This window comes from Erythrolamprus reginae, chromosome 2 (genome assembly GCF_031021105.1).
Source record: "Erythrolamprus reginae isolate rEryReg1 chromosome 2, rEryReg1.hap1, whole genome shotgun sequence".
Lineage (NCBI taxonomy): Eukaryota > Metazoa > Chordata > Lepidosauria > Squamata > Dipsadidae > Erythrolamprus > Erythrolamprus reginae.
The window spans coordinates 218,057,522-218,076,101 of record NC_091951.1 but is presented as its reverse complement, the minus strand read 5'-3'; the positions used below and the strand labels follow the sequence as shown (position 1 = coordinate 218,076,101).

General features: G+C 43.4%; 3 protein-coding genes across 5 annotated transcripts in view; 2 read left to right on the top strand and 1 right to left on the bottom strand.

Moving 5' to 3' along the window:
• YIPF2 (Yip1 domain family member 2) overlaps positions 1 to 18,580 on the bottom strand; it is a 365,318-nt gene that overhangs the window by 271,464 nt on the left and 75,274 nt on the right. The gene's annotated exons all lie outside the window — the stretch shown is intronic.
• Positions 1 to 18,580, top strand: part of CARM1 (coactivator associated arginine methyltransferase 1) — a 121,400-nt gene that overhangs the window by 42,951 nt on the left and 59,869 nt on the right. For all 3 annotated transcript variants that reach the window (XM_070741857.1, XM_070741855.1, XM_070741856.1), the window contains one exon: positions 8,878 to 8,984. In XM_070741857.1, the coding sequence (XP_070597958.1) occupies positions 8,878 to 8,984 (107 nt within the window). The remainder of the gene's footprint in view (positions 1 to 8,877; positions 8,985 to 18,580) is intronic.
• On the top strand, positions 10,530 to 12,869 carry LOC139161976 (tigger transposable element-derived protein 1-like). The gene is made up of 2 exons (XM_070741858.1): positions 10,530 to 11,179; positions 11,392 to 12,869. The coding sequence occupies exons 1-2, from the start codon at positions 10,771 to 10,773 to the stop codon at positions 12,810 to 12,812; spliced, it is 1,830 nt and encodes a 609-aa protein (XP_070597959.1). The 5' UTR covers positions 10,530 to 10,770; the 3' UTR covers positions 12,813 to 12,869.

Here is an 18,580-nt window from a genome sequence, read left to right as displayed (position 1 = left end):
TGCTCTGCTCAATAATTCAGTCTGATATTCTCTCCTAAGACATCATCTGCTATTTGTTCCCCTTAATAGAAATTTTGGACCATCAACTGGCAAAGTCATGCAATGTTTAGCCCAACTCTGTCCAGATTTTAATTTTAAACCTGTATTTAGTGGACAGGTTGGACAATTGCTGGGGCATTTGGAGCAATTAAGATATAAGAGAAAGGATATTTGTGAGAAAAACAAAAGACAAAATTGTGTCTATCATGTTAAAATTGTAACATTTTTATGGATAGTTATGTGTACTTTATTTATTTATTTTCTTTAATTATATTTCTATGACAACAAAAGTGAACATGAATCAGTATAAAAGCATTTCAATTTAAAATAATTGGAGCCATCCATACATTCATGGGCTGACCTCGCTAGTCATTGCCCCCCCGATATCAATGTCCCCAGACCTGTCGCAAAAAGCCTTTCTTCTGGAAGGCCAATAAAGGGAGGGTAGTGCAGATCTCAGGAGGTAGCTGATTCCAGAGAGTCTGGGCAATCACAGAGAAGGCTCTCCCTTGTGGACCTGCCAGCTGACACTGTTTAGCTAACAGGAACCAAAGAAGACCAACCCTGTGGGATCTTATCAGTCACTGGGAGGTATGTGGTAGAAGGTGGTCTTGAAGATACTCTGGCCCTGAGCCATGTAGGGCTTTAAAGGTGATAACCAACACCTTGAATTGTGACTGGAGACCGATAGGAAGCCAGTACAGCTTGCAAAGAATTGATGTAGTGTGAGTGTATCTGGACATACCCATAACAGCTCACATAGCTGTATTCTGGACTAATTTTAGTCTCCGAACACTCTTCAGGGGTAGCCCCACGTAGATTGCATTGTAATAATCCAACTGTGAGGAGATAGGAGCATGAGTGACTGTGAGAAGAGCCTCTCAATCCAAGTAGGGTCACAATTGGTGCACTAATCGAACCTGTGCAAAAGTCCCCTTAGCTACAGCTGTCAGGTGTTGATCTAATCTTAGCTGTGAGTCCAGGACACCCAAATTGAGAACCCATTCTGAGGAGGTTAATTTCTTTCCCCTCAGAACTAAGGAAGGACAATCGACAAAATCCTTCGGAGGCAGTATCCACAGCCACTCGGTCTTGCCATGGTTACGTTTGAGCCGGTTGACTCCCATCCAGACCCTCACCTCATCCAGGCACTGGCACATCACATCCACTGCTTCACTGAACTGACATGGGGTGGAGATGTATAGCTGGGTGTCATCAGCATATTGCTGAAACCTCACCCCGTGTCGTGGGATGATCTCACCCAGTGGTTTCATGTAGATGTTAAACAGTAGGGGAGAGAGGACTGAGCCCTGAGGCACCCCACAAATGAGGGGTCTAGGGTTCGCTCTGCCTTCCCACCAACACCGACTGTGATTGACCAGAGAGATAGCAAGAGAAATCATCGTAATACAGTGCGTCCCAATCCCAGCTCCCTTAGTCGCCACAGAAGGATACCATGGTCAGTGGTATCAAAAGCAGCTGAGACGTCAGGAAGCAGCCAAGGTAGAGGAATGACCTCTATTTCGGGCTCGCCAGAGTTCATCCATCAGAGAGACCAAAGTAATTTCCGTACTGTAGCCAGGCCTGAAATCCAATTGAAAAGGGTCTAGATGATAAAAAATTAACTTAAACATGAATATAAATTTTTGATGCATGTACTGTAATATTATTTACCTGTAATTGTTTCATAAAAATGTACATTCTATTTTTGTATCTAGAAATTAACTAAATATACATGTAGCATTAGAGAAGAAATTGCAAGCAATTCTGCCATTTGTAAGCATGAGCTAGTATTGAAAACTTTAAATAATGAAAATGTGATTTAGAGAAAGATTCACAGTTTAAAGATGCTCCTTGATGCTGAATTGTCATTGGATTCACAGTTGATTATTGTGGTCTGAACCACATTGACACAGATGTGACTAAGGTGCCAGCTGTGATCCTTGCAGCAATGATTTAGACATAGTAATAGTACCTTAGTTAAAATTCTTGTGCATAACTACTATAACATGCTATATGTTAGGTACCCCTTGAGAAGCATCTAAGAGCTGCAGTTGGTCCAAAATATATCCCTTAAACAGTGGAAATTATAGGGATGGTATGATTCCTGTTGGGAAAAATCTCTCCTCCTTGCTGATTGCTTCCTGGGTATAGATAATATGATATTGACCTTTGAAGCACCACACAGCTTAGAATTCGAGTCTCTCCAGGGATCACGTTTTACAATGAATATGTCTGTTAATGAAAATCAGCAAGAGAGGACTTTTTGAAAAAGATGCCCTGTGGATAGTGGTTTGTTTGTCTCATCTCTTGTCTCTTACCATGGATGCTCTCCCTAGAATTTTGTGAAATGGAGAACATATCATTTCCACATTAACTGATTTTTAATCTGTTGATCTGAATGCTACATTCTCCGTACTGAAGGAGCGGGTCCAGCAGTCACATGGGTTGCTCATGTCCAATCCGGTGGAACTGAGCCTAGTATTAAAAAAGCTTGCTGGATCCGCCCCTTCCCCAGAATTCGCTCAGTTCTCGCATCCAGCGGAACATTTGTGAATAGCTCGTTCATCACTAACACCTTCCCTTCGTTCTATCCTTCAAAACAGTAAGAAATCCTTCCTTTGAATTTCGGGACTTTGCCTACTTAGCGCCAGCCATTTGCGGCTCGGCTTTTCTCTTAGGGGAGAAGTAGCGGTTTAGCCTCCCGCGGCTTCTCTTGCCGCTGGCTATTCCTGCTGCCGTTTTGGATTATTCAGCAATCCTTCGGCCTGGAGGTCACTAGGCAAGTCTATTTATTATATTTATTACTTTTAAGGGGCTTTACCTCCCGCGGTGTGAGACGCTTCCCTCTCAGTCTCCCGGACTTAGTCGACCGTTTCTTTTAAAAACTTTTCGGAACGGTTTCGTTTTTGGCGCGAAGGCCTTCACGCCCTGTAATTTAGTACCTCGTGTTGGCCTCCTGCCGGCCGTTGGTGCTTCAGTCCGCCGCCTGGATCCTGGAGTGGGCTTTGAGACGCTCAGGCTTAATTCTCCACCGGCCAGTCCTCCAACCAGGGTGCCTTGGTTACTTTAATTGAAGTTTAGGGAGGCTGGCCACGCTGTATTTGGGGACACGAACTCTGGGTTTGCCCAGATTGCCTTCAAGTCGCAGCAGCTCCGAGGCCTAGGAGCAGAATCCCATTCCTCTTGGGAAAGCTTGGAATTCTTCTCCCCCCCTAATTCAGATTTCTTTTGGCTCAAGCCTTGTCTTCTGTAGTTTGTCAGACTATGGCTTCCTTTCCCAAGAGAGGCACCATTCAGGGTCCCAGAGAGGCCAGGCCTACAGGTGATGAGATAACCAGTATCCCCCAGGCCTCGGCCCCCTCTTCTTCAAAAGCCCGTCCCTTGACCAGAACCACCAAGGCTGAGAAGAGAAGGGACCAAGCCCTACAAAAAATCCATGATAAATCAGCAAAACGCTTGAAAGTGCAGGCCCAAGTGCTCAGCAGTCTTGACCCCCCAGAGGCTCCTAACCTGCCTCTTTCTGGTGTCACTGTGTTATCTCTGGATGAGCCAAACCTAGACAGACCCCAACCTAACTTATGGGGCTTAGGTCCAGAGGAACCAGATATCGTTGAAGATTCTTCCCAGCCAGGAACTTCTCAGGCCATCAGAGATTCTTCTGCCACTCCTTCTGATATTTCTAGCCTCCCTCCTGATTTCCAATCTATTTTCTCTGTGTTGTCCAAGGCCATTGATGCCAAACTCTCTGCCATCAATGTGCCCTCCTCCTCCTCTGCGCCCCCTCCGTTCCTTGAATTCTCCTCCAGCGGTCAGAGCTCCTATTCAGGAAGAATCAGATTCTTCTCAGGATGAATATGATCAGGATATGGAAGAGGAGGAGGATCCGTGTCAAGGCCTCTCGGAGGATGAGGAATCCCAAATCAAGGTCCCCTCTCCAGTTACCATTTTTCCCTCTCAATTGTTCAAATCTCTCCTTCTCAAGGCTAGAGTTTCCACAGGGCTAGCGGCGCAAGAGAAGCAGGCCACTACATCCACTGATCCTCCGGAGGAACACTTACCCTACTTCACAGAGGAACAGGAGGATAATGAGGTAATCCCTATGCCAAAATTGTTTAAAGATGCTTTGCTTAAGCAGTGGGAGTTTCCAGCATCGGGGCTTAACCCCACCACCAAAGACAAAAGATTGTATAAATTATCCCCTTCTTATGAGGATCTCTTATCCTGCCCTAAACCTGATGAACCGGTCAAAACCCTACACTCTGCGGCTGCAGTTCCAGGCGAAGCAGAAGAGGTTCTCCGCCCAGAGGACAAGCGGATTGAACAGATGCTCAAGAGAGGGTTCACCGGAGATTCCTGGGCTATCAAAAGCTCCGCATCTGCTTCCTTTTTTTCTAGAGCCATGCTCCTATGGCTTCGTCAACTTCAACAACATATTCCTCTCGATGACTTAAGAGGTCAACAGGACTTCAACAAGATATTTGCGGCCGCCCAATACGTGGCTGATGCCACACTGCAATCTACCAGATTCGCAGCCAAGTCCATTGCGGCCTCCACAACGGCCAGAAGACTCCTGTGGCTTCGCCCCTGGCAGGCAGGAGTACGTCAGAAGTGGCAGTTAGCTTTAGGTCCATTAAAACGCGATCTCTTATTTGGAGATCTCCTAGATCCACTCCTAACTGAAACCACGGACAAGAAAAAAGTATTGGGCCCGACTACCAAAAAGACCACCAAAACGCAGTCCTTTCGTCGCCCGGGGCGCCAACAAGATCAGGCGCCCACCTACCAGAGGAATCCAGGTCAGTATTCCCCTCGTTTTCGTTCCCAAGGTAGGAGCTCCAGGGGTAAAGGATACCGCTTCCAGAGAGGAGCGTCCTCTAACAGGGCTTCAAAAAAGCCTAGATGGTAATTCCCCTTCGGTCCCCATAGGGGGGCGCCTGGCTTATTTCTCTTCTAGCTGGCGCCAATCTTCCAAGGACCCCTGGGTTATTGATACAGTTCAAAACGGTCTCCTTTTAGAGTTTATTTCTTCTCCCCCTAAACGTTTTATTTCCTGTCCCTCTCCCAGAACTCCCTCTGCTCGTAGCCGTATGGAGGAAGCCATCTCCCATTTATTATCCATCAGAGCCATACAGCCGGTCCCCTCCGGTCAGAGAGGCGGGGGTTTTTACTCCATCCTCTTTATGGTCCCTAAGACCTCCGGAGGTTGGAGAGCTATCTTGGACCTCAAAAGGCTGAATTTATTCATCAAATATAGAAAGTTCAAGATGCATTCCCTTTCATCTATTTTAGCTGCTATTCATCCGGGGGACTTCATGGCTTCCCTAGACCTCACTGAGGCCTACCTCCATATTCCCATTGCCAAATGCCACAGAAAATTTTTACGCTTCTCCTTCCAGGGCAGACATTTCCAGTATAGGGCTATGCCATTTGGTCTTTCCTCGGCCCCTAGAGTCTTCTCAAAGCTTTTGGGGTCCTTGGCGGCCTATATCCGGGCCAAGCCCATCCACATTTTATGTTATTTAGATGACATTTTAGTTCATGGAAATTCCCTAGAGGAAGTAAAGGTAAACCTTTCTATCACCATGTCAGTTTTACAGTCCCATGGCTTTTCCATTAATTTTGACAAAAGCCACCTCCAGCCTTCTACTTCCATATTGCATCTGGGATCTATCATTAATTCAGAATCCTCCCTAGTTTTCCTCTCCCCTGAGAGGAAACATAATATAGGGGAGTTGATTTCTCGCATTTTACCCCTGCAATCAGTTCCCATAGTCACCTTGTCCTCCCTTTTGGGTAAAATGGTGTCGTGCATAGGCATCATTCCCTGGGCTCGTCTCCACGCCAGGGAACTACAGTGGCTCCTATTACCCTTTCAGAGATCGGGGCTCAGCAACTCAAGTCGTCGCATTGCCATTCCATCGATGGTTCGCAGATCTCTCAAGTGGTGGATGTCTCCGGCCATGGACAAAGGATCTCCTTTCAGGTGCCCGGATCAATTCGTCATCACCACAGATGCCAGCCTATCAGGATGGGGCGCCCATGCCCAGGGGATGATAGCCCAGGGCACGTGGTCACCGGAGGAAGCATCCAGGCCAATCAATTGGTTAGAGTTAAGAGCCGTATCCCTGGCTCTAAAACAGTTCAAGCCTCGCATCCCCAACCGGCATGTTCTCATTCTCACCGACAACATAGCCACAAAGAGCCACATCTGCAGGCAGGGGGGCACGAGATCCAAGGCTCTCATGAGGGAGGCCCTCAAGTTAGGCCTTTGGGCGGAAAAACATCTTCAGTCGCTCTTAGCCGATCACATCTCGGGGAGCCTCAACGTCCAGGCGGATTGGCTCTCTCGAGCAACGATAGACCCAGGAGAGTGGAATCTCCATCAAGAACTGTTCCATCAAATCAGCCTCAGGTTCGGCCTACCAGTGCTGGATCTCTTTGCGACCGAAGCGAATGCCCAACTCCCTCGATTCTTCTCCAGGTTCCCATCCCCGGGAGCAGAAGCAACCAATGCCCTCAGGAGCCCCTGGCCTCCAGGACTCCTGTACGCATTCCCCCCAATTCCAATTCTACCGGATGTGATTCACAAGGTCCTCATCGAGAGGGCCCGAGTAATCCTAATCGCCCCTCATTGGCCCCGCCGGCCCTGGTTCGCGGATCTCCAACAGCTGTCCATTCAGGACCCCTGGCGACTCCCCGTTTCGGGGGATATGCTGCGGCAGGGGGCCTCATTCCATCCAGACCCGGAGTGGTTCCACCTCACCGCCTGGCTGTTATCAGGAGAGACTTAGAACTACGTGGACACGACCCCGACACAGTGGAGGTCATCTTAAAGGCCAGAAGAGGTTCGACCAATCGAATCTACGACCATACATGGTCCAAGTTTCACCAGTGGTGCCTACAGGAAGGTCTTTTCCCCCTGTGCATTCCCATACACAGGATCATATCCTTCCTTATGCAAGGTTTCCATCAAGGCCTTTCCACCAGTACTCTCCGTCGTCATCTGGCGGCCATTTCCTCTGTTCTAGCAGGGCCTCGCAGACAGCCTCTCCGTTCCTTCCCAGAAGTTCAGGAATTCCTCAAGGGTATAGCCAACCTCAGACCTTCTAAGGTCCACAGATATCCTTCCTGGGATTTGCCACGGGTTCTCCATTCCCTCACGCAGGCTCCCTACGAACCCCTAAAATCTGCGTCCCTCAGGTACCTATCCTTTAAGGTAGCATTCCTGGTGGCTATTACCTCTGCCCGACGCATTTCGGAGTTGGCAGCCCTCTCAATCAGGCAGGACCTCTGCCAATTCCATCAGGACAAGGTAGTCTTACGACTGGACCCCACCTTCTTACCTAAGGTCAGTTCCATGTTCCACAGAATCCAAGATATTGTCTTACCTTCCTTCTGTCTCCAACGGGACCATCCTCTGGCAATTAGATGGCACACCCTGGACCTCACTAGAGCGCTGAGGATCTATATCCAACGCACAGGACCTTTTCGGAGGTCGGAAGCACTTTTTGTAGCCTATCACCCCAGAGTCATGGGTGCCAAAGTGTCCTCAACAGTGATAGGCCGTTGGATCAGAGGGACTATCTCTAAGGCCTACGAGTCGGCCTCCCTCTCAGTTCCAAACAACATCACAGCGCATTCCACCAGGAGCGCAGCCACTTCGGCCGCTTGGGCGACTCAAGCTCCGTTGGAGGAGGTCTGCAAAGCAGCCACTTGGGCCTCGCCAAATTCCTTTATCAGGCACTACAAGATTGATTCTTACGCCTCAGCGGATGCTGCCTTCGGCAGAAGGGTACTCCAATCCGTTATCTCTCACGATAGCAATCTAATCCCACCCTAGGGACCAATCTATTGGGTATGTCCCATGTGACTGCTGGACCCGCTCCTTCAGTACGGAGAATAGGCGTTGATTGCTTACCTGAACGCCTCTTCTCGTACAGTGAGCGGGTACAGCAGTCACTTCCCGCCCTTGTATGTGTCTTCTTTACCTTCTATAACCTTTCTTTCCTCTAACAATGAGAGTTGAACACTAAAGAGCTTCACATCTGAGCCTAGTCTACGGATTCGCGAATTCTGGGGAAGGGGCGGATCCAGCAAGCTTTTTTAATACTAGGCTCAGTTCCACCGGATTGGACATGAGCAACCCATGTGACTGCTGTACCCGCTCACCGTACGAGAAGAGGCGTTCAGGTAAGCAATCAACGCCTATTTAAATTTAGTATTTTATTTGAAATGTTCTAACTGCCTTGAGTAAATAAAAAAAGGAAGGCATAAATTTAGTAATAAATAAAATGATTTAGTCTTAGAAATAAGTAGTCCTCAACATAGGACCATAATTGAGCCTAAAATTTCTCTTAAGTGAGACATTAATGTGAATTTTGCCCTATTTTTACAACTTTTCTTGCCACAGTGGTTAAGTGAATCACTGCAGTTGATAAATTAGTGAATCACTGATTTTGTATGTCAGAAGGTTGCAAAAGATGATCGCATGACCCTGGGAACACAGCAAAGGACCAATTGGCAAGCATCCTGAATTCTGATCACATGGAACTATGGATGCTGCAAAAGTTGTAACTATGAAAAACAGTCATGTCACATTTTTCAGTGCCGTTGTAACTTTGAATGGTCACTAAACAAATTGTTGTAAATTGAGGACTATCTGTATCACATAACCTGATTAAATGTACCTAGAGAAAAATCCTGGGCAAATGTTCCCATAATAAAGTACCTCCAGGTATTGGATTACATCTCCAACCAAATTGTTTGTACCCTTTTTGGATGCAATTGGAACAATGTCATTTGAAGTCTGAAAAGCATTTTTGGCTTTATCTTTAGACTTCTGCTCATTTTATAATATTTTGAAAAATTGTCGAGATCACAACATGGAGCAGTCAGTGTTCAGTGAGCGCACCGAAGAATCATCTGCTGTGCAGTACTTCCAGGTAGGTCATTTCAGTAGTTGTTTTTTTTCTGGTGGAGAGGAGGGAGGAATTTTGTCAGGTCCTTGGGTCCATTACTGAGGATCTGTTGCTTGCATGTTCTTGCATAACCAACTCTAGAGGGCTAGGTAATGAAGAAATTGAGGTGGACTTTTTCTGTCATAAAACCATGTAGATTCTTGATGTGCTTAAAATGCAGGAAAATTACCAATACACAGCTCAGGGATCTTAAGTGCAAGGGTCTCAGACATGGGTCCAAGATTACCAGGTCTTGGCTATATAGAATAGAATAGAAATAGGATAAAATGAAATGGAATAGAATAAGCTGGAAGGGATCTTGGGGGTCTTCTAGACCATTCCCCTGCCTAAGCAGGAGAATCTATACCATTTCTGATAAGTAACTGTCTAATCTCTTCTTAAAAATATCCAGTGATGGAACACTCACAATTTCTGAAGGTAAACAGTTCCACTGACTAATTGTCCGTACTGTTAGGAAGTTTCTCCTTAATTCCAAGTTGCTTCTCTCTTTGATTAGTTTCCAACCATTGCTTCTTGTCCTGCCTTCCGGTGCTTTAAAAAATAAATTTAAGCCCTCTTCTTTGTGGCAGCCCTTCAAATACTGGAATACTGCTAATCATGTCACCCCAATTTTTCTTTTCTTTAGACTAGCCAAACCCAAATCCTGCAGTCCTTCTTCATATCTTTTTGTTTCCAAGTCTTTGATCATCTTAGTTGCTCTTTGAATTTTTTCCAAAGTCTCAATATCTTTTTTGTATTATGGTGACCAAAATTGGTTGCAGTCTTCCAGGTGTAGTCTTACTAGGTGTTATACGTGATTTTGATTCTGTGTCTCTTTATACAACCCTGAATTGTAGTAACTTTTTATCTCATATTCAAAAGATCATCCACTAGGATTCCAAGGTCCCTCTCATAGTTACTCACCTAATCTGTACTTATACTTTGATTTTTCCTCACTAAATGTAAAACCTTGCTTTTCTCCACATTAAAGTTCCTTTTGTTGGCTAGAGTCCATTGTTCAGGTTTCTCAAGAACTTTTTGGATCTTGAGTTTGTCTAAGTCATTTATGAATATATTGAAGAGTACTGGGTGTAAGATGGAGTCTTGTGGTATCCCAACTGCTTCCTTCTCTCCATGTTGATGTAGTACAATTAAGGACTACTTTTTGAGTATGGTTTGTCTGCCACTTACAAATCCATCTGATGGTGATGTTGTCTATCCCACATTTTTCTAGCTTATCAAGAAGTAGGTTGTGGTCTACTTTGTCAAATGCCTTGTTGAAATCTAAGTACAGTGATCCCCCGAGTTTCGCGATCCCGATCATTGTGAATCGCTATATCGCGATTTTTCAGCAAATGATACCATCTCGATCTTCGCGAAATGCTATATCGCGATTTTTCGGGGGGAAAATAAATTAAAAATACGTGCGCGGTTTTTTCCCGCCCGATGACGTCACGCGTCACCAAATTGACGTCTACCATTGCTGGTTGGCCGAAATCTCGGCCAATCAGCTTTGCCATTGCAGTAAGTTTGCCCTACAGCAAAATTTCAGTCAATCAGCGTTGTTTGCTCAGCGTGCTTTGGTTTGCAACTTTTGCAACTTTTGGAGCCGTTTCTTGGAGTCTTGGAGCTGTGTCTTGGAGCTGTGTCTTGGATCTGTGTCTTGGATCTGTTTCTTGGAGCTGTTTCTTGGAGCTGTGTCTTGGATCTGTGTCTTGGATCTGTTTCTTGGAGCTGTGTCTTGGATCTGTTTGTGAAGACTTCTTGGAAGATGGCACCTAAACGTTGCACACGGAGTGGAGGCGGCGACGCTAAAAAGAGCAGGCAGATGCTGACAATCAAGGAGAAAATTGAACTTTTGGACATGCTGAAAGCGGGACGTTCTAATGTAGATGTTGGTCGGCATTATGGGATCAACGAATCGACTGTGCGATACATCCGGAAAGACGAGAAGAAGATAAGGCAAACTTCTCTGATAACATTCAACAAGGCTGCAAAAAGAATGGTGACGCCTAGAAACAAACGCCTTATGAAGATGGAAGCTGCTTTGTCTGTGTGGGTACAAGACTGCCGCAAAAAGAGCATTGCTTTGGATACGAACACTATACGAACCAAGGCGCAGCAACTGTACAACCGTCTTGCAGACACAGAAGGAGGCGATGCAGATGAGGGAAACCCAGGTGAGGGCTGGGGTTTTTTATTCTGTCATTATTTAAGTGCTTTTTAAGGAAGGAGGGAAGGAGGGAGGGAAGGAAGGAGGGAGGGAGGGAAGGAAGGAGGGAAGGAGGGAGGGAGGGATGGAAGGAGGGAGGGATGGAGGGAGGGAGGGATGGAAGGACTGTATGCTTTCATTCAAGTCACTTCTCTCTCCCTTTCCTGTCATTCTCTGTAGATGAAGGGGCTGGTGACTCTGAAGACCCCCAGCCATCAACATCTTCTGCTTCTTCAGCCCCAGCCACATTCACATCAAGCAAAGGGTGGTTTTACAAATTTCAACGGCGCTATGGCCTGAAGAGTGTGTCATTGCATGGAGAAGCTGCCTCAGCAGATACAGGTGCAGCCGAAAACTTTGTCCAGCGCACGTTTAAAGATCTAATTGCAGAAGGGGGCTACCTTCCAGAACAGGTGTTCAACATGGACGAAACAGGCCTGTTCTGGAAGAGGATGCCTTCACGGACTTTCTTGATGCAAGATGAAGCCAAAGCCCCTGGCTTTAAGGCCATGAAAGATAGAGTGACTTTGATCATGTGTGGGAATGCAGCAGGCTTTTTGCTGAAGCCAGGGCTAATTTATAAGTCACGAAGTCCAAGAGCCCTCAAGAACAGAAATAAGAATGCATTGCCAGTGTACTGGATGCATAATCCTAAAGCATGGATTACAAAACCCCTCACGCGGGACTGGTTTCATCAGTGCTTCATCCCACAGGTGAAGGATTATTTGGCTGCCAAAGGACTCAATTTCAAAGTGCTTCTCCTAATGGACAATGCTAGAGGCCATGATGACCTGGCACATGAACATGATGGGGTGGAAGTCGAATTCTTGCCACCAAACACCACATCGCTTATCCAGTCGATGGATCAAGGTATTATCCACGCATTTAAGGCACTGTACACGCGCAATTCTCTTGGAAGCATCGTGGAAGCAATGGATGCTGATGAAAACTTCACATTGAAGGCCTACTGGCGTCAGTACACAATTGCATCTTGTCTGAAGAACATTCAGAGTGCCTTAATGGATATGAAGTCACAGACAATGAATGCCTGCTGGAGGAAATTGTGGCCAGAAGTGGTGCATGATTACAAGGGATTTGCTCCCGAAGAAATTCAAGATGCTGCAGTCCAGAACTCTGTGAAGCTGGCACAGGCACTGGGTGGAGAAGGCTTCGTTGACATGACACCAGAGGAAGTCAATGGTTTGCTTGATGAGCATGGCCTACCGCTGACAGACAGAGATCTGGAGGAGCTGACCAAGTCAGCGAGTGAAGAAGAGGAGGAGGAAGTGGAAGCTGAAGAAGCTGAGGAAGAAGAAGATGTTGGCCTAACGCTTGAGCGGCTTGCAGAAATGAACAGAACTGCTGCACATCTGCAACGCATGGCGGAACTTTGGGATCCCAACATGACTCGCTCTATACACTTTAAGGCCTCCCTTGACAACACCATTGCACCATACAGAGCCATGTTAGCCAAGCAAAAGAAAACGCGCCAACAACTGCCCATAACTATGTTTGTCACGAAAACCAAGAGGTCTGCCACACCATCACCTGCAGCGTCCATTGTAGACATGGTGATAGAAGAAGATCCCGATTTATCCTAGTTATGCTAACCCCCCCCCAAAAAATTTAAAAATAAATAAATATTGTTATTGTTTCTATCAGGATGACTAAGTGTGTTATTCAATGTGTACAGTACAGGTACAGGTAGAGGTACAGTACAGTACATTAAGGGGATGGGAAATTTTAATTTGTGGGTTGAAAGTGTTGGGACTGAGTGGCATACAGAAGAATGAATGAATGACTGAGTGATTGAAATTCAAACACAGGTGAGGGCTGGGGGTTTTTATTCTGTCATTGTTTAAGTGCTTTTTACGAAAGGAAGGAAGGAGGGAGGGAGGGATGGAAGGAGGACATGAGGGCAAAAAAACCAGGTTCAAATTGGACTTGAAAATCAGAAGTGTGGAAAGTGTTCTCACTGAGAGCTAGCAACTTGAGAGGGCAAAAAAACCAGGTTCAAATTGGACTTGAAAATCAGAAGTGACAGAAGTGTTCTCACTGAGAGCTAGCAACTTGAGAGGGCAAAGAAACCAGGTTCAAATTGGACTTGAAAATCAGAAGTGTGGAAAGTGTTCTCACTGAGAGCTAGCAATTTGAGAGGGCAAAAAAACCAGGTTCAAATTGGATTTGAAAATCAGAAGTGTTCTCACTGAGAGCTAGCAACTTGAGAGGGCAAAAAAACCAGGTTCAAATTGGACTTGAAAATCAGAAGTGTGGAAAGTGTTCTCACTGAGAGCTAGCAACTTGAGAGGGCAAAGAAACCAGGTTCAAATTGGACTTGAAAATCAGAAGTGTGGAAAGTGTTCTCACTGAGAGCTAGCAACTTGAGAGGGCAAAGAAACCAGGTTCAAATTGGACTTGAAAATCAGAAGTGTGGAAAGTGTTCTCACTGAGAGCTAGCAACTTGAGAGGGCAAAGAAACCAGGTTCAAATTGGACTTGAAAATCAGAAGTGACAGAAGTGTTCTCACTGAGAGCTAGCAACTTGAGAGGGCAAAGAAACCAGGTTCAAATTGGACTTGAAAATCAGAAGTGACAGAAGGACTCGTGCCCCAAGAAAGCCGGTGAGAGGGGCGAATCGGGCGGGCGGGCAGGGGTAGCGGCAAGGAGCCCGGAGGCGCTGGGGGGGGTGGCCGGCATGAAAAATAACCATTGCCAGCCTCTGAACTGCCGTCGCCCCACCATCTGCGCATGCGCGGCCATGGAAAACAGGACGCGCATGCGCAGATGGTGTTTTTACTTCCGCGCCGCTACATCGCGAGATATCGATTATCGCGAGGGGTCTTGGAACGGAACCCTCGCGATAATCGGGGGACCACTGTATACTATGTCCACAGCATTTCACTGGTCGTCTAATTTAGTGACTTTGTCAAAGAATGAAATAGGTTTGGTTTGGCATGATCTGTTTTTAACAAGCCTGTGCTGGCTACCAATTATAAATTTATTTGCTTCTAGTTGTTCTCAGATGTTTTTTTATTATCTTTTCCAGTATCTTCCCAGGTATTGATATTAGACTAATTGGTCTGTAGTTTCCTGGGTCAATTTCCCCCCCTTTTTTGAAGATATGAACTATATCAGTCCTTTTCCAATCCTCAGGTACTTCTCCGGTGCTCCAGGATTTTTGAAAGATACGGCACAATGGTTCTGACATACATCTGCCTGCTCCTTCAGAATTCTGGGATGTAATCTGTAAGATCCCGGTGGTTTATATTTGTCAAGGTCATATAGGTGTTTTCTTGCCATTTCCTGCTTATTTTAATTTTTATTTCTAGTTTTTCCTTTAGTCTTTTTGGTATGTTGGGCTATAATTTCTTTTTGCATGAAGACTGGTGCAAAGAATGGGTTAAGCAGCCCTGCTTTCTCCCTACTGCCTGTTACTTCCTTGCCATCTTCTTTCTTTAATGGACCTATTGTTTCCTTGACTTTTTTCCTTATTATTAATATGTTGAAAAAAACATTTTAAAATTATCTTTGACTTTTGTTGCAAGTCTTTGTTCATTATGAACCTTTGCTTTCCTGACTTCATGTTTTCATGTTCTGCCTATCTGCCTTAATTATTATATCCCTCTTCATTTTTTGTATTTGTCCTGTCTGTCTTTCAATCTGGCAGAGAGATCTTTTGTCCAGCCATGCTGGTTTCTACTTGAATTTCTTGGTTGTTTTTTTCCCCCCAGTGGTATTGTGCTGGACTGAGCTTTTATGATCACATTTTTCAGAGCTTCCCACGCTTCTTGAATTGTTTTCCCCTTTAAGATTTTCATCCATCTGTTTGGAACCCATATCGCATCTCAGACATTAACACCCTTGAAAATAGAAACATAGAAACATAGAAGTCTGACGGCAGAAAAAGACCCCATGGTCCATCTAGTCTGCCCTTATACTATTTTCTGTATTTTATCTTAGGATGGATATATGTTTATCCCAGGCATGTTTAAATTCAGTTACTGTGGATTTATCTACCACGTCTGCTGGAAGTTTGTTCCAAGGATCTACTACTCTTTCAGTAAAATAATATTTTCTCATGTTGCTTTTGATCTTTCCCCCAACTAACCTCAGATTGTGTCCCCTTGTTCTTGTGTTCACTTTCCTATTAAAAAACACTTCCCTCCTGGACCTTATTTAACCCTTTAATATATTTAAATGTTTCGATCATGTCCCCCCTTTTCCTTCTGTCCTCCAGACTATACAGATTGAGTTCATTAAGTCTTTCCTGATACGTTTTATACTTAAGACCTTCCACCATTCTTGTAGCCCGTCTTTGGACCCGTTCAATTTTGTCAATATCTTTTTGTAGGTGAGGTCTCCAGAACTGAACACAGTATTCCAAATGTGGTCTCACCAGCATTCTATATAGCGGGATCATAATCTCCCTCTTCCTGCTTGTTATACCTCTAGCTATGCAGCCAAGCATCCTACTTGCTTTCCCTACTGCCTGACTGCACTGTTCACCCATTTTGAGACTGTCAGAAATCACTACGCCTAAATCCTTTTCTTTTGAAGTATTTGCTAACACAGAACTGCCAATACAATAGTCAGATTGAGGATTCCTTTTCCCCAAGTGCATTATTTTACATTTGGAAACATTAAACTGCAGTTTCCATTGCTTTGACCATTTATCTAGTAAAGCTAAATCATTTACCATATTGCCGACGCCTCCAGGAATATCAACCCTATTGCACACTTTAGAGTGTGTTCAAATGTTCAAAGATACTTCACCAGAAGAGCCCTTCACTCCTCCACTCGAAACAGAATACCCTATGAGACTAGATTTTCAATCCTGGGCCTAGAAAGCTTAGAACTAATACACCTTAAACATGATCTAAGTATTGCCCAAAGATTATATGCTGCAACGTCCTGCCTTTTTAAAAAATATATATATAATTTTTTATTGATTTTTTTTAGAATTTTACAAAAAACAAAACAGAAAGCATAAAGTGTACCATCACCATACAGAAAAAAAAACCCTTCACCAGGGAAGAATCCATTTTGTATCCTTCATTTGCTTTGTCTCTGGGTTACATTGTTCATTCTTTATAGAGTGATTGAATTTTATTTCTAACATTTGCATCGCTTACTGATGTTGTTAATATATAATTTTTAACCTTCTCCCACCGCCTCATTGTTGCTGCTAATTTTCCTTCATTATAATTATGTAGTCTAATTTCCATAATTTCATAGTGAATGTGATCCGCCATGTATTTGCACCAATTTTTTATTGTCCATTTATTGTCATCTTTCCACCCAAGCACTATAGTTGCCTGGGCATTTTCTATCGCTGCAATTTTGATTTCTTCGTATTCTTTTACCTCACTATTTTTTATCAATAATGCTGCCTCCTTAGTTATTTTCCAATTACCATTCGTAATTTTATTCACTTCCATTTGTATTTGTTTCCAGAATTTTTGAACTTTATTACATTCCCAAAACATATGCATAAATACTCCTTTTTCCTTGCACCCATGCCAACAATTTCCTTTCTTCGTTGTTTGAAAACGTGCTAATTGTACTGGTGTATAATACCATTTATGTAGTATTTTTCTTCTCATCTCTCTTATTCTTGTGTTTTTAATTTTTTTAATATTTTCAATTATACCTTCCGTATCCCATTCATCAATTTCTAATTTGTCCTGCCAATATCTCGTCAGTCCTTTTACTACTTGTTCTTCCGCTTGTAATAATTCTCTATATATATTACCTGTTTGTGCTTTTATATTCTTACACTTATCCCTTAGTATCTTTTCTAAATTTATTTCTTGTCTCATAAATATTTCTTTATTTTCCCTTTTACTTAAATATGTGTTTATCGCATTGATTTGTAACCAGTTTTGTTGTCCCAGGCACCTCTCTATTTCATTTCTATTAATTCTTCCATCCCTTTCATATAACTGTTCTATTCTCTGTATACCTTTCCTCCTTAGTTCCCATATTATCTTTGTGAGGTTACTTTCTTTCTTTGTATTTATCACATGCAGCGTTGCTAATTTAGAGTTTGTCATTTTCAATTTATCTTGCCATTTCATCCAACTCTATTATCGCTTTAGTAGGGTCTAATAGTCTATTTATTCCATTTCCTAAATAATAATTCCTGATTCTTAATATAATTAATTTCTTTCTCTAATTCTACCCATGGTTTTTCCTCTAATAATTGTAATTCCATTAGCCTAGCAATATGATATGCGTCCCTATAATACTCCAAGCTTGGATTTCCCCAGCCTCCCTCGTCCTCCGTTGCTATCAGCCATTTTTTTAAAATCCTTGGTCTTTTATTACCTTCTATCCACACATTCAATTTGGTATCCCATTCTCTTATCTTTCTTATTGGGAAGGTTCCATGCATTACCTGTAAAATATATAGCATTTTTGGGATAATCATCATCTTTAAAGCTCTTACTTTAGCCAATCTTCTCAATTTTTTTATTTTTCCAGTTGTTAATTTGTTTCTGAATTTTTTTCCATATTAAATTATAATTAAATTCCACCATTTTTTCCGGATTCTTTAATAACCATACTCCTAAATATTTCATTTTCTTGCTACCCAGTTTTAAACCCGATACCTTCCGTATTTCAATTTGCTCTTTAGGCCCTGTATTTAAAGAAATGATTTCTGATTTTTCCATATTCACTCTTAATCCTGATTGGTTTTTAAACTCCTGAAGTATTGTGATCATTCTTTTAATCATATCTATTGGTGTTTCTGTAACTATTATAGCATCGTATGCAAATAAATTTAATTTTAATTCCATACTTCCTATTTGATATCCCTTCCATTGTATATCTTTTCTAATTTATTTGCCAATGTTTCAATTGCCATTGCAAAAAGCATCGGGGATAAGGGACATCCCTGCTTAGTCCCATTATTTATTCCTATCTTCTCCGTTCTATTTCCGTTCACTCTGACATAGGCTGTATTGTCCTTATATATTTCTTTTATTATTTGACAAAACCCTTTCCCCATATTCAAGCTATTGCATAATTGGAACAAATACTCATGATTTATTTTGTCAAAAGCTTTGTAAACATCTAACTTTAGTAATCCCATTTTCCTTTTAGTTTTGGTAGCATGGTGCAGCACATTCACTATATTTCTAATTGGCTCATATATTCTTCTCCCTTTTATAAAACCATACTGGTCTTTCCCAATTATCCTTGGCAATATATTTTCCAACCTATTTGCTAAAATTTTCATAAAAATTTTATAATCTTGATTTAGCAGACTAATTGGGCGGTAGGAACCTGGTTCTTTTAAGTCTCGACCTGGTTTAGGAATTGTTACAATTTCAGACACCTTCCATGTTTGTGGAACATATAGTGTT